The 14,938-nt window shown below is 36.9% G+C and overlaps 1 protein-coding gene across 21 annotated transcripts in view; it reads right to left on the minus strand.

The window, feature by feature from the left end:
• The window catches only part of PTPRD (protein tyrosine phosphatase receptor type D), a 1,875,931-nt gene that overhangs the window by 148,376 nt on the left and 1,712,617 nt on the right, over nucleotides 1–14,938 (minus strand). For 11 of the 21 annotated variants that reach the window (XM_081152197.1, XM_081152189.1, XM_081152191.1 and 8 more), the window contains 5 exons: nucleotides 13,415–13,559; nucleotides 9,936–10,241; nucleotides 8,821–9,014; nucleotides 6,723–6,749; nucleotides 2,888–3,005 (listed from right to left, as the gene is read on the minus strand). In XM_081152197.1, coding sequence (XP_081008323.1) covers nucleotides 2,888–3,005; nucleotides 6,723–6,749; nucleotides 8,821–9,014; nucleotides 9,936–10,241; nucleotides 13,415–13,559 — 790 coding nt within the window. The remainder of the gene's footprint in view (nucleotides 1–2,887; nucleotides 3,006–6,722; nucleotides 6,750–8,820; nucleotides 9,015–9,935; nucleotides 10,242–13,414; nucleotides 13,560–14,938) is intronic. The other 10 variants (XM_081152199.1, XM_081152192.1, XM_081152198.1 and 7 more) reach the window with 2 other exon arrangements.

The following is a 14,938-nucleotide window of genomic DNA, read 5'->3' on the forward strand; positions in this document are numbered from 1 at the left end:
ATTATCCAATTAGACGCAGCTAATAACACGTATAACATATTTAATTATTGGTCCCATGCTGTGTACCAGGCAGTGCGCTAAGAGCATTACACATGGTGTCTCATTTGATTTATAGTCTTCCCTCCTGACTATATGCTCTGATTAGTTATCTTGACTTTGTATAATAAGATGATGAAACCCAGAGAGCTAGAACACTGTGCAAGATCAGATGTGCACTAGGTGAGAAAGGTACAATACAAACCCAGGTCTATCTGAATCCACAGCCCAAACAATTCACTATACTGTGATGTTGCTTTTAAGTTTACAAAAAAAGTAGTTTGAAATAACATTGCTTTGACTTACTCTAAAACTAATCTGCATTTTTTGTCTCTACCTGACTATTCATACCAGTCATTGTCATCAAGGTTTGCATCTTTAAAACAGGACTTAGGTTATGACCTATCCTATAATATTGTTGTGAATATCAAATGAGAAAATGCATGTAAAAAAGTCTTCACAGAAGTTTTATATTTCATTCATATTAATCAGAATGATCAATAATTGGAATATTAACCTCTTATAGTAAGAGGCTAATTTTCTGTAACTACATAATTTCTTTCTTTTCAAGTTAAATAAGTTAGATCTGTACAGAGTTCTAATCTACTCATTCGATGGATTAATACAACTGTAATTTTTTTTCAATGTAGAACAAGGATTCCTGGAATCCACAGGGAAGGATGGTAGTGAATAACACAGAGCCAAGCATGGGGGAGGAAGAATATGAGCAGAATCAAAACGAAGCCAAGGTAATAGCAAGAGGAAGGTGGTAGGAAGGAAGGGAAGCTTACACTAACGGGAGACTGACAATGAAAAATGTATTATACATTAATATATACTACAATCAGAAATTTTACTATTAAAATAAAATTTCATGAGAATTCCTGAATTCTCCATGGAAGCATTTACTAATGCCCTTAAAACTGTGGTTTATTAGAAGCTCACATGTGTGAGATAAACTCAATAATTCTTCAGAGTCACATAAATAAAAGGATTTTTTTATAATATACAAAACCACAACAAAAAAATTAATGAGTTTGCTGATTACCTGGGGATGAAGCATGACTGGGGAATGTTTTTAAACTAGCAGGTTGGCAGCAAAGAAAACTACAGATTTTCTCTACAAGGGATTGTAAATCTGGATTCTCCTGCTTCCAACCCAGGTTCAGTAAGAAGGTCTCAAGAAAACAAATGTGCAGACATCTAAGTTAAAAGTATTTCCTATCTTAATACCTAAGTCTTCATTGATTAACAAAAATCTGAAATTGTGAATTAAAATTCCAAAATAATTCTATATATAAATAAGATCAACAATTCTAAGTAATTTTCTGTATGGTGACTAAAAAGCGATGAGCTAATCTTTACAATAGACAATAAAATAGACAATATTATTTCTTTCTCTAGGATCCACATCCTTTGGCTATACTTTTTTCTGCTTATTACACAACCCCCATCTTATGGGGGATGGGAATTTGATGCTCCCTGTAAGACATTTATTAAGATACAGTTGTAAATATGAGTGAAGTAGATGTATTTTCTTCATTTTGGGATTAAATTTCAGGAGTTTAGCCTTGGTTGTCTATATTCAAATAGAGGTTGGTTCCATAGCAAGACAGTGTGACCCACTGAACATGTATCTCCTATGCATGGCAATAAATTAGCTTGATACAACGGGATTCTTTTAAAAAAGCCCAGAAGACTATATTGAAGGAATTTTGCCATCTGTAATCCTGCTGCTCGAGGCAGTTCCAGGTGGCAGGATGTGAGTGAGGCAAATTGTATGACATTTAGAAAAATCTGGCAGTGAGCATGGCACCCAGGAGGGTACTCACCGCCACAGCTGTTCTTTGCTTATGCCTTTACGTAGAGGTGTGTTCCTAAAAAGTTATGTGAGATGTGATTGTGGGGGAGTAAATCAAATCCCAGTTTAAATGTTCCACTGGAGATTTCTATGGAAAGGGACAGGGAGCAGAATCCTTTTGTAATTATGTCTTAATTTATGAGTTTTACAATGCCAGGTCTTTCGTCAGCTGGCTGTTCCTATGGTGGCCAATCAAAGGAACTCTAAAGAGCAGTGAGCTTGGTTCTCCAGAAAAGAGCAATCTGATATTTGGCCTTTTTTTGCTTTTCTTCATTCTCTTTTCTGTTCCCCATCTTTTGTACAATTTGTTCTCCTTAGAATCCCCATAGCAAGGGGAGAGGAGGAGAAAGTGACAAAACCCAAAACCAAGTCAGCACCTACTTCCAGATGGCAGCTCTTCTAACAGGGTTTGTTGTTGGGGGTTTGAAGCAGCTGAGTGACTTTTCTTCCCAGATAATGTGCCCTCTGAACCCCCCTCGGACTTTCTCCCTCACACCATTCAGGCCTCAGCTCAAACATCCTGCCTCAGGGAGACCCCCAATTACTCTCCAACAACCCCTCGGGGCTGCCTATGTTTAATGCCAACACGCCTTTACCTTTCAGTTTCTCACTCACTGACATGTTGTTATAGACTGATTTGCTCACTGTTAATTGGCTAATCCTGGTCAGAAGATAAATTTCAGGAAGGTGGAGGCTGTTTTGCTGATCAATGTATGCCCAGTAGTGGGAACGGTACTGGACACATAATAGATGCTCCAAAAAATACTTGTTAAATGACTGAATAATTTGGGTAAATTATGTTCTTGTGTTTTTCCTTCTTCTGAAATATATATACACACACACACACACACACACACACACACACACACAAAAAAAGTTGACCACAGCGTATTTTTCCCCCTCTGTTAGAAGTCACCCATCCCATTTGGAAAATTGGTATTACTGTGGCCCCAAACATGCTCAAGGTACACAGATGCACAGACTGGTTACCTGCTCCTGTGGTGGACACCAGTTTGGGCTTGCTGCGAGCACCATCTCCTTTGGTGGTGTAGGCTGTGACGGTGAGGGAGTAGGAAGTTTCAGGCTGGAGCCCAGAAATAATCATGTCCTGAAATGACATAGTAGAAGACACTGATTCAAAACCTGCTCTGAATGCTCTGGGGGGAAATCAAAGCATCCATTCTCATTTCTGTGCATGCTTCAACATTCTCTGCAGCCATGCCAAGCATTGGAAGTTTCATGCCTGGAGCTCATGCTATGGATGATCTGTTTTCATGCTGACATTGGAGTGGGGTCAGCCCTCCTGAGGCAGCTCTAAGGGAAATTAGTTAAAAACATAAAACCTGGACCCAGACCGCCTGAGTTCTTAAATTTAAACCTGCTTCCCCTTATTTATTAGCTTGGTGATCTAGAATATATGAGTCTATCCCTCTGTGCCTCAGTTTCCCATGTGAAAGTAGGAATAATAAGACTCCACAGGGCTACTGGAGGATTGAATGGGTTATATCAAGTAAACAATTAGAACTACGCCTGGCTCATATTGAGCAATCCATGAACTAGCTGTTGTTTTATGCCAGCAGCTCTCCATGCGCATCCACTATAGCCTGGCCCACAGACTGGTGATGGGGCCGATGCCAACACAGTCTGTTCCATCACCATGGACTTATCTTGCCAATGGCTGATCTGTTGGACCTAGACATTCTGAGAGCCAGAGAAGTTTCTTGGGACTCAAGAAACATATTATGGGTTAATTGTGTAGGCTGTGAACTATAATCATCATACACTAAGAAGAATTTTCTCTTTATCTAAAGAATTTTCTGATCTAAAACCAAAGAACAGGACTTATTCTACCATATCACGAATATGTGTTTCAATTAATTCTGACTGTTTAGAAAATGTTAAATGTTGTCAAGTATTTATAAAAACTCTGTTTTCTCTTAGTAAGGGCCTAAAGCTGTGATAGTTATGAAGACTAGATAATCAGAGAACTGTTCTTCAAAACTGGAGGTTACACAATTCTTTAGATAGTGCTATTAATTTGTCTTGGTATTTTCTTTAGAGCCACACACACACACACACACACAGCGCAACAAAAAACAGACCTTTCAGATTTTTGGTACAGCTATGTTTTCAAATTAAGTGTGATAAATTTAAGAAAATATACAATGTCATTGTTTTCTGAATCTAAAGACAATGCAAGTGAGACTTTAGTGAATGGCTGGATTGTGCGAAGGACAGTGGGATTTTTTCTGTGCAAGGCTGCAGTGGGAACCACAGAACTCAATTGTTGACTCTGGTCCCAGATATGACAGCTTTTATAATGTGCTTTTCTCAAAAAAGGCAGGAGTACCACCAATGTGGAAATTCAAGAATTTCGAGTATCATCTTGAAGTGGATTGGGAATAGTATTCTGCCAGGTGAATGGACTAAATTTGGGAGAGAAATTTTATTTTCAGGAACTTGGAGTGGTTTCGCTAACATTACAGGGAATATAAAAACCAAGTGAACTACCTGAAAGTGGCGTTTTCAACTATGGCAGACAATAGCTATTCCAAAAGTCATGATGGGTAAATGCCAACGTTATTGTTTTCAATGACCCCCCGCACATGTCACTTGATTGCTGCTGAAAGCAGGCAGGGCCAGGGGACAAAAAGCAGCAAGGCTTGGCTCCGTCGCCAAATCATGTGGCAAGAAGTTTACATACTCTGAGCCTTGTGCACGTTTCTCATTTATAAAATCGGGTTAACTACACATGTCCTTTTTCTAGCAGGCCGTGACAGGATACGGTAAACGCCGCAATCTGGAATTGGTCACGCCCTCTGTGGCGGCGCCATCTCAGCCAGCTTCACCTCTGTCTGCCCGGGTCATGCGGCTGGGCTTCCTTGGTGGTGCCGGGGCAGGCACCCTCTGCGGGTTAATTTGGCTGATATCATGGCCACAGTTCCTCATTCTCTATGTCATTTCCTATCCCAGCTCCACTCGACTTCTTGCCCCTGCCTGTTAAAAGATGGCATTACTGGATTTTCTGTAAGTCACCGTCTTCTGTTTCTCTCTAATCCAAAACAAAACAAGACAAACGAACAAACTAAAAAGAAAAAATCCCAACAATTGCATTCATTTGCAAACTTTAAAGGCTTTTCTGCCTTTCTCCTAAATTCATTTCTAGCTTCTATCCCTGACTTTCCCCAGGGCTCCAGAGGCACATACATTGTAAAGATCTGCCAGACGGTTTTCCTTGACTGTCATGTGTCACCTCAGTCTTAGCTTAACTAAGGCTTAAATGCCATTCCTAGGAGCAGACTCCACTGTTTGCTTCCATATTTCAATAAATGGTGGAGCATCTTCAAAATGTAGAAGTGATACTTTGATCTTTTTCTTCCTCGAATTCTTGGCTAGTCAGCAAGTTTTTGTCAATTCTTTAAAATATTGATTATAACCAACCCTTTTTCCATTCTGCAGCCTTGACACTTCAATTTTTATCCCTGCATGACTATCTTAGTATAAGAGCTCCTTCTATTTGTTTCCCTGTTTACTATCTTTTTTCTTTCTCACCTCTCCACTAAGTCTGCAGGTGATGACCCATTCTGTAAGTCATCAAATCGGTTCAGTCAGTCATGACTGGCAATAAGCAAAGAAATAGAATATACTTGAATGCAGAAAGTTTACATATATTTAAAGGTAAGGTATTATTTTGAGAAACTTTTATTTTAAACATATGCATTGGCTGTGACATATAATACATTTCTTACTATGGGTCATGGTCAAAGTTTATGAAACACTGTTATACTACTGATTTTTTAATGTTACATTAAACCTTATTTCTTAGCTATATTTAGTATTAATTTACTAACCTGAACCCTTTATTTCTGTCAAACTGGCAAGCTCACTGTCACCTACTATATCACACTCTTGACCGCCTCAATGGCTGCTGCGGCTGTGCTCACTTTTAAAATATATGTCCCCACCTCCAACATATGCACACACACAACGCACACACACACACACACACACGCACTTTTACCTCTTCAATTCCTACTTATCTTTTAAGTTCTCAACTAAATTTTCAGAACCTCTTCTACCATCCTGGTCAACTGTCTCTAAATGCATAGCTCTTACTGACACTGTCACTCATTTACTAACTAATTACACATTGCTTGATGTCATCATGTATATTGTATTTTATGAAACTTTTCTGAACTTTACATCCTTCCTAGCCACCTAGGCTGTAGCACTTAGAAGGCAAGTGTCACAACCTGTATCACCCATAGTACCTCATATATAATAAGCTCTCAATAAATAACATAATCTACTCATTCAAATCTTTTTAAAAAAACCCTCCCTCAGTGGGATACATTCTACTTCTTGCCATGACTCATTGAAGTTCATTTAAATCTGTATGGGTAGAACATAGAATTGCCATTTCTAGATAGAGTTCATTGGTGCCAGATCTACATCATGTTATCCACTGAGTACATAACCCTGGAGCAGGATTTATGAGCAGCCTACAACGTACAACTTGACATTTCGGGTCTGCGATGCCTCCACTTAAAGCATGTCTCCTCTCACTGTGTCACAGTGTAGTTAGTAGCAGCCACCAAAATAACATGAGCTCATGATATTTCCTATGCAATCAGTAGCACCATGCCAATTTCATAAAACCAAACCAAAATAAAAAGTGTACCATGTAGTGAAGATAATTAAAAAAAATAATTTGTTAGTTCATGCATTCAAACAGCGATGACGTATCACAAATACGTGAAAGAGAAGCATCAGAAAAAAATAAGCATTTATAATCTGTTTTGACGAAGCATGGAAAGTTACTCACATGTTCAGTAGTATCATCAAATTCCCACTGATTGAGATTAAGAAGGTTGGGGAGAAAGAAACAAAATAAAAAGAAATGAAGAAAAATTTGTAGCCTGACAAAGGCAATGGTACCCGTGTTAGATTAAAAAAAAAAAAGGCAATTGAAGCAGTGTGCACAATTAAGTTCTGAAGAGTTTAAGTGTGTTGGGCCACCACCTTCATTCCCAATTGAGAAAGTCAAAAGTGAACATCCTCTGTATTGTTACCACTAAAACCAGCTATTTCCCAAATTTTCCATTGGAGTAAATCTAGAAAGCATAGCAAAAAGATAATGCATACTATTTTGTTGCATTTATTTTTATTTTTTCCTTAAGTTACATAGTTAATTCAAGCCACTATTAAGATTAAGCTCGCTCATCAATATTGAAATCCTACAGTCCCGGTGAAGTCCTGCAAGATGGAATGAAATTTCAATGAATATTTAAAGAGAAAATAAGAGATAAGAAAAAAAGGGGAAATAATAAAGAAAGATAAAACGTAAGGAAAATCAGCAAATTAACAAAGAAAAGCCAAAGTAGAAGAGAGAAAAAAGAGATTGAGTGGCATTAAGGCAATTTTGTGTTATAGAATTCTATTAACTACCAATTCCCAATGAAAAGAGCAATAGAACTACAGTTCTATAATGTAATATAATCTAAGAACAGAAGAAGGACATCAAAGAATGATGGTCTTATCAATTTCTTTTTCAAAATTGCAGACTTAAAAAATAAAACATAAGCACTGATGAATTTATTTTACATTATGAGAACACTCTAATTTACTGGCAGTACAAATGAAGTATTTGAAAAAAACAAGTCAGTGGTCCTTGTCCAGATCTCCAAACACATTCACAGAAGCGGCTTCTAAACCAAAACCATACACTGGATTCAAGGTAAATTAGCCACTAATCCAGCTCCCTTTATTTAGAATGTTTTAGGACTGAAGCAAACATAAGCGCTTTTGTAAGTTGATCACATCAAGACTTGAAGTACATGCTTTCCTCAGAGCCACAGGTATATAGTTATTTGCCCTCTTATTTTCACTGAGACGAAAATGCATAATTCGGCAAGCTGGTGCAGTAGTTCACAACTTGGTTCATCACCTCCCTCGTTTTCATACGAAACAAGGAATTTTCCATTGAAATGTATCAAATGTTCACAAATATCATCCATTGCCATGCCCAGCTACCAATCTGCTGGACAAGCAAAGCACTTTCCTATTCATAATGTCCCATCACAAGTGGATCAAGCACAGATAAGCTAGCCCATGGGTTATGTTTAATCTCAAGCAGGGCAGTTAGTAATTGAAATATTTCTCTCCTTTTTAAAAAATATGACATATGGATTTATTATGGTACTATCTTTGAATCACTAATTTATGAAAAAAAATTAATGCCCTGTTTTAAATAACTGATTACAAAACCAAGTTCTGACTATATAAAACGCTGCCTTAGGATCAAATTCTCACATACTCAACTAATACTTTTCTTAACTTGGCTCAACATAGGGATTCCATTTATTCCCTGCAAAACTCACATTTTTATCATGGGCATTATCTTCATTTTCTGGGAAATGAAACAATTTTTTTCATCAAATGTGTAATTTAATAAAGAAGTACTAAATGATACACTATCTGGGTACCCTTTCCCGAAAAAGAATGTCTATTCTTGAACAGAAGTCATATGTTTAGAAATTAGGTCAGCTTAACCCTAAGTAGTCTTAATACAGCAGAAAGTAGATGCTATCAGCAAAATTGCTTCTCAGAATTCTTCCCCTTGATTTGATTAAATCAATGTTTGAAGTCACAAAGGCAAACGCAGATATTGCTATAGAGAGCTGAATATCTGTATCTGAAGAAAACAGTTACCATGTTTTTAATCAGATGTATCATTTCACTACCATTTATTTCTTCACTTGATGGCAGCTCTGAGACGGTATAGACACATCATGTGTTTTAAAAACAAAAATTTTGTACAGGATTTTTAGAATCAAAATTTTTTAAAAAAATAGGGCCCATTTCGAGAGACACGCTCAAAGGAAGCACCATATAAAAGCACAGGCACATAACCAGGGCCTTACCTGCGCGTCAGCCAGCATGACGTCCTTCAGCATGGGCTGGCCCTTGGGCTCACCGTTTTCCATCCTCACGTAGTGCACCTGGTATCCCCGTATCTGGCCATGCTGCTTGTTGGGCACAGGTGAGCGCCATGTGACTTTAACAGATGTTGAGTTGACAGCCTCTACCTCGACTTTGCGAGGAGGACCACTAGGAACTGGAACAACATCATCGGATAAAAGAAAATTATAGGCACTTGTCCCACCCAGTCAGAGCATTTTCTTTACTTAAGTTTTTTTTTCTTTTTCTTTTTTTTTTTTTTTAAAAAAATGGGCAGACCCACTAGGTTTCCTTTGTGGAACACAAACATTTTCAACCAATGAAAATGCTCAAACCAATCTGCTCTACCTTTTAAGAAAAGATCAAAAAACATGACCAATGCCAAAAAAAAGTATGAAAGAAAAAAAGAGTATCAGAGAAATAGAAAAACATGTAAAAAATGTACAAAAGCCAAGGAAGATGCTTTGAGGTTCAAAGCATTGAAGCACAAAGAGGTATAGCATTGAAATAATAACAAAAACTGGTTGTTGGTTGCTGCGTGTTTTTTAAAGGTTTCTTTTTTTAGCAGAAAAAAAAAGGTTCTTGATTATATGAATTTTCTTCTTTTTTTCTCATATCAAAGGTACTCCAGACAACAAATGCCAAAACTTAAATGTCGAGCATCAGTGCTTCTGAAACATGCGAGACAAAAAGGCAACCAGAAGATAAGAAGGCTGTTTTGAAAAGTTAACTTCAAAATGTAAAAAGAAGTGACTACAAAAAAAGCCAAGAAAAATGCAGAAGACTTTTAGATGGAGATACAGAGGAAGAGCCTGGATTGCGAGGTCATACGAGCAAACTGTTCTTTTAAAGGGAAGCAAATTACTGTGTTGAGATTGAAAGAAAGAGAGGAAAAAAAAAGAAAAAAAAAAGGCCCAGGCTGTAGCAAAGACGGGTCTCTTTGGCCAAAAACTGACGTTAGAGCGATGTTGGGTAAAAAAGATGGGCAGAGAAAAACGGAATACTGCTAGCCTATCAAACGACAGCAGACCGGGATTGTGTCAGAAGGGAGCAAAGTGACTTGGCAGAAGCAACATACCATCTTCATCGGTTCGGATCAACACGGACAAGCTCTCGGGGCCGGGGCCGACGTCTGTGTGGGCTGTCACAGTGATCCGGTACTCAGTCCATTTTTCCAGCTGTTCCAAAAGGTATTTGGTAGTGTCCGAAGGAATTCCCAAAACCTGGTGAGGTTTGTCATCTTCTCCATCCACGGCGGTATACTTGATGGAGTAGCCGGTAATAATGCCATTCTGTTTTTCCACCGGCGGAGGTTGCCAACTTACCAAAATGCTAGTGGAACTGGGGCTGGTGCAACTAATGTCTTGAGGAGGAGCTGACGGCTCTTATTTCGGTAGTGAGTTAAAGGAGGGTTTGAGTGAAAGGACAGGAGTGGTTGGAAGAAAAAAAAAAATGATAGAACAAAAGAAAAGGCAAAAATAAATAGACGAACATTAAGGGCAACTAAACAAAAATAAGGCTTTGGAACTTAAAATAAATTTTAAAACATAAATTATGTGCCTTGGCTTAGTGATATGAGTCAACCAAAAGGAAAATGAATAAATGAGCCAACATAAATGTTAAATAATGGGTGGGGGGAATATGTGAACATGACACCTTGAGATAATAGAGCCTCTAATAAAATTACCTACCTGCAATTTAAATTCTTCTTCTAAACCAATCCCTCAGTATTCCCCAGCCCTACTGTACAGACTAGCGAACTTCAAAAGGCTGCAAACACTGCAAGATTTATTAATGAGCATCTCGGTGAGGCTTCACAGATGCTGTTTCAAGCTTTCATTTCTATGTTCTAGAATGAGGGCGACTCATATGCAGTAGTCATTTGTGAAAGCATTCGTAAGTGTGAAAATATGCAATAACTACTAGATACCCTTTCACCAATTCCGATGTTTTAAAAGCAAAGAAATAAAAGCCCAACAAACATAAAAGGGTTCCCTCTGACTACCTGAGGAACTGGTTGCGCCTGACCAGTTTTAATGAAAAGCATCAGCCTAACTGATCATAGCCCATACACGGTGAGCATGCAGAACCTATAAAGAAGGAGAAGGCACAGTCCGAGATTTACCTACCCGAGAGTAATGTCAGGCTTGTTGATTCTGACTGTAACTTGTACTTACCCTACGTCAGCTTTCAGCTTTTTAAAAAAATTATAACTCTTCTCGAGACACCATTGCTAGTGAAGGATTAGATTCCACCAGCAAATTTTGGTAAAATTAGTAACAGTCATCTACCTCTTACAAAATGTCGTTAACATATCCACTAAAAAGTTTTTTAAAAACCTGAGAAACATCTGGAAAAGGTATGACTTATATTTTGTATAGAATTCCTTTCATTTTCTATATAATTATTCATATAAAGTAGGGTTGACAAAAGGGTGAAAAGAGAAACTTTCTTACTGCCCGTTCTAAAATAAACTGGTCACCTTATGAGCAATTATTTTTCATTAAATTAATCAAACATATCATCACTTGAAAAAATTAAAAAGCAATAAAGACCAATGCAGGTGTTATCATAAAATATTTTCAAAGTTAATAATATATGTTCCTAAAAAAAATAAACAAACAGGATAAGACATACATAAATACATATATATTTTTAAGGCAATATATATAGTACAATGAGGCAATAATTTCTGATTGTTTGCATTTGAATATGTAGTTCTGACACTGTGGGGCTTAATCTTATGTAGTGTGAGGTTTATTAGATCGTTTAGAGGATTATCAGTCTTTATATGTCTTGTGTTTCTTATTATAGTCAATCAGAAGGGAAAGCTCCCTGTATTGACAAAAAAGAAAATTCTCACCGAAAGCCTCGTAATTTGTAATCAGATTTGTACAATCACTAGAATATCATTTTTATTGATTTTGACCACAGGGACTTATATTTCAAATTATAAAACCATTTTAAGTGCATCATCATCATTCATAATAGAGTTATTCATGTAACAGCAAGAACTCATTTGTAATTCTTTTTAAAAGCTGATTTGGTTTTCATGACATTGCTACCTTCAGATCTGCTATTCTTTGAGTATATTCAACACCATGTGAAACTTTTATTTTAATAAATAAAAAGCCAAGCTTTTGGTGTGGTCATAAAAAAGTCCATTCTGTCTGTATGCAAGTACATATGTATGTATGTATGCACAAAAGTCATTTGTAAACCATGCAAAACAGAGTATTAAAGCACGTCACATAATATATGATTTTAATAATTATCTCCTACTTATTAGCCAGGCTGGAATTCAAAGCAGACGTACAAAACTGCATTTACATGCCTTAGATTTGAAGAGAAAGAAAATTTTATGGGAATAAGCTATAATCACTAATGGATTAAGCACAGGACCTAATACTTTTCATATGAATGATCATGTTTTGAGAAAAGGGAAGAATATGATTTTTATTATAAAAAAACCCTGAAAGGTGTCAAGTTTCTGTAGAAGAATGAAATATGAAAGACTTGCTTATATGAAAGGAAATTCATCTTTTAAAATATATAAATTTTATGTTTGTTGAGAGGTCTAAAAATTAGGTCAATATAGCATCCTCTACAAAATTTAATGCATTTATATTATTCATATCTATTACATGTCACTACATCAAAATCACTTATAAAATATCAAAAAAATCTAAGGACGTAACTCCATAAAACTATTCAACTCAAGGTAAATGGCTGTTTACCAGACTATTATAGAAACTCACTAATAAAGAGCAAATAGTATTATAAGCTACCAAATTTTCCATCAAAAACAACCTCCTGTATAAGACTTTAAAAAAAACCAATCTTAACAATCTTAACAATCTTCCATGGATACAATGAACCCCTGTTGTGATAAACACAACTATTCTTTATAGTAACAGTTCCAAAAAGAAATTGAACCTGAGGAAGCAAAATAGAATTTAGGATTGCAAATGTACTTGTGATTATCCCATTGTTCCTAAGTTTGTCCAAATACAGATTTGCTGTCAGTGTTCCAAATTTTTGCATGTACTACTTGCAGAGTTAATAACAAACTATTCACAAGAGCTGAGCTTTTCTCCGAGTAGGAACAAATACGTGAAATAAAGAAGTATTTGTTAGCGAAGTTAAAACCCATGTGCTTAAAAAAAAGATAACACTTTGCTCTTTCGCTGCCTCTTTAGTTTGCTAAGCCTTCCTCTGACTATTATGCAGTGTTCTCAACATGAATTTTGCTTTACAGCCTTGTAATTCATTAAATAGGGCTTGATCTAACTTCTTTCACCCAGGTTTCTCATCTCTCAATTTCTCTGATGGTCTTTCCATTTAGAAGGTGGGAGAAAGGGATCTACTCTTTGGGCCAAACCTGAAAACCACAAAAGTCAGGGCTGTACCCTAATCCCCAATGTTGGATGCTTGCTGGCAGAGACACTACTGACTAAGGAGCATGTTAACTAGCAGCTCTGTTTGCTGGTGGGGATAAAATCCGGCAACACCTCCTGGTGAAAAGAGGGCAGAAAGGAAGCAAAGAGAGACACCTACTTGACTGCATGGTTCTCGCAGAGATTTCAGCTGTGGAGGCCCCCAAGCCTTGAGGAGAGCGTGCGGCCAGACGGAAGTAGTACAAGCTGTTGGGTCTCAGCCCTTGCAGTCGGTAAGACGTCCCTGGCTCAATGGCAACTCGCTGCTGCGGATAAGTAATAAGAGAACCTGGTCATCTTCATTAAGATTCGGGCGCATATCACAATGCCTGTCATCAAAATATCACAGGCAGAACCAACAGAATATCAGGGACTCTCCTAGGGGAATTATATAATGAAAACATCAGCATTTAAAAGGCAAGTTTCTACAACAAAGAGGGCAACTGGAATATGGGTAGCCAGGAACTTTTTCAGTGATGACACTGCTCTCAAAATGCATCGGATCAAAGGGAGATTGAGAGGCCATCACCCACGGATGTGTTCTACCCTGAAGGCACATGTGTTGCTGTGACAAAGCCCACAGTGGGAACGGATAGTGGAGTATGCCCAACATGTGCAATTTCAGCTGAAGAGATGTGTAGCTCATGCTTCATGACCTTCTTGGGGCAAAGAAAACACGGCCAAAAGTAACAACAGAAACTGGAATACAGTTTACCTAAGATTGCTATAAAACACAACTAAATTGCCAACGTCTGAGGGGATAAAAATCAGATATTACTAAAGAAAGCTGGATAATTTACATGAAATCTAGATTGGTTTAAAATAATTTTAAAACTTCCTTTTTGGGGAATATAGGGTCTATAGATAGAAAAAAAAATCACAATTTTTCTGTAACTTTTAACATCATAAAAGACTTTTGAAATAAGGTTTCTTGAATCAAATGTTATAACTACTTTCCACGCTTGAAATTAGCCTTTGCATTTTAGTAAAAACATAGCTGTCTATGGGTAATCAATCTCAGATTGAATGTAGCCTATAGTAAACCTTAAAATACATGCTAGTATGTAATCTAATATGGCACAAAAAATTTGCTGTTCACACAAACAGAAATCAGTCAAGAGAAATTAAAATATAAAAGCGGAGAAAACATCCCTAGAGTACTCTAGCTTGCAAATAGAAAAGCTTTAAAAAATTTTTAGATATATCAAATAACAAGAAGAAGGGTATTCCCTTAATAAACAATTGTAAAGCAGAGTAGGTGTGGCAACATTTGAGCATCGTAGCATTCTCAAAACACTGCTACTCTCTCTGCTGGTCTTGCTGTATTCCTTAGTTGGGTAGTGATAGTATTTAAAATAGTACAATGCTGATTTATATCTTATTAAAAACACAAATAGTTATAATATGACTACATTAAGTTATATCAGCATTTAAATTATATAACTTTTCAAGTGATTAATTTATACTGGCTTTGCTAACTAAATCTAAAAGCACTGCATTTACAGCCTGGTCTTTGGGGATTCTGCTCAATTCAAACAGATGTAATAAAATAGAAGTTTAGAGTAAAAATTAATTTATCGCAGTGTACAAAATGACAACCAACAATAATTGATAATAGTTCATTTATTATGTGAGAGTTTAAAAA

This window comes from Miniopterus schreibersii (genome assembly GCF_964146895.1).
Source record: "Miniopterus schreibersii genome assembly, chromosome: 11".
Classification (NCBI taxonomy): Eukaryota; Metazoa; Chordata; class Mammalia; order Chiroptera; family Miniopteridae; genus Miniopterus; species Miniopterus schreibersii.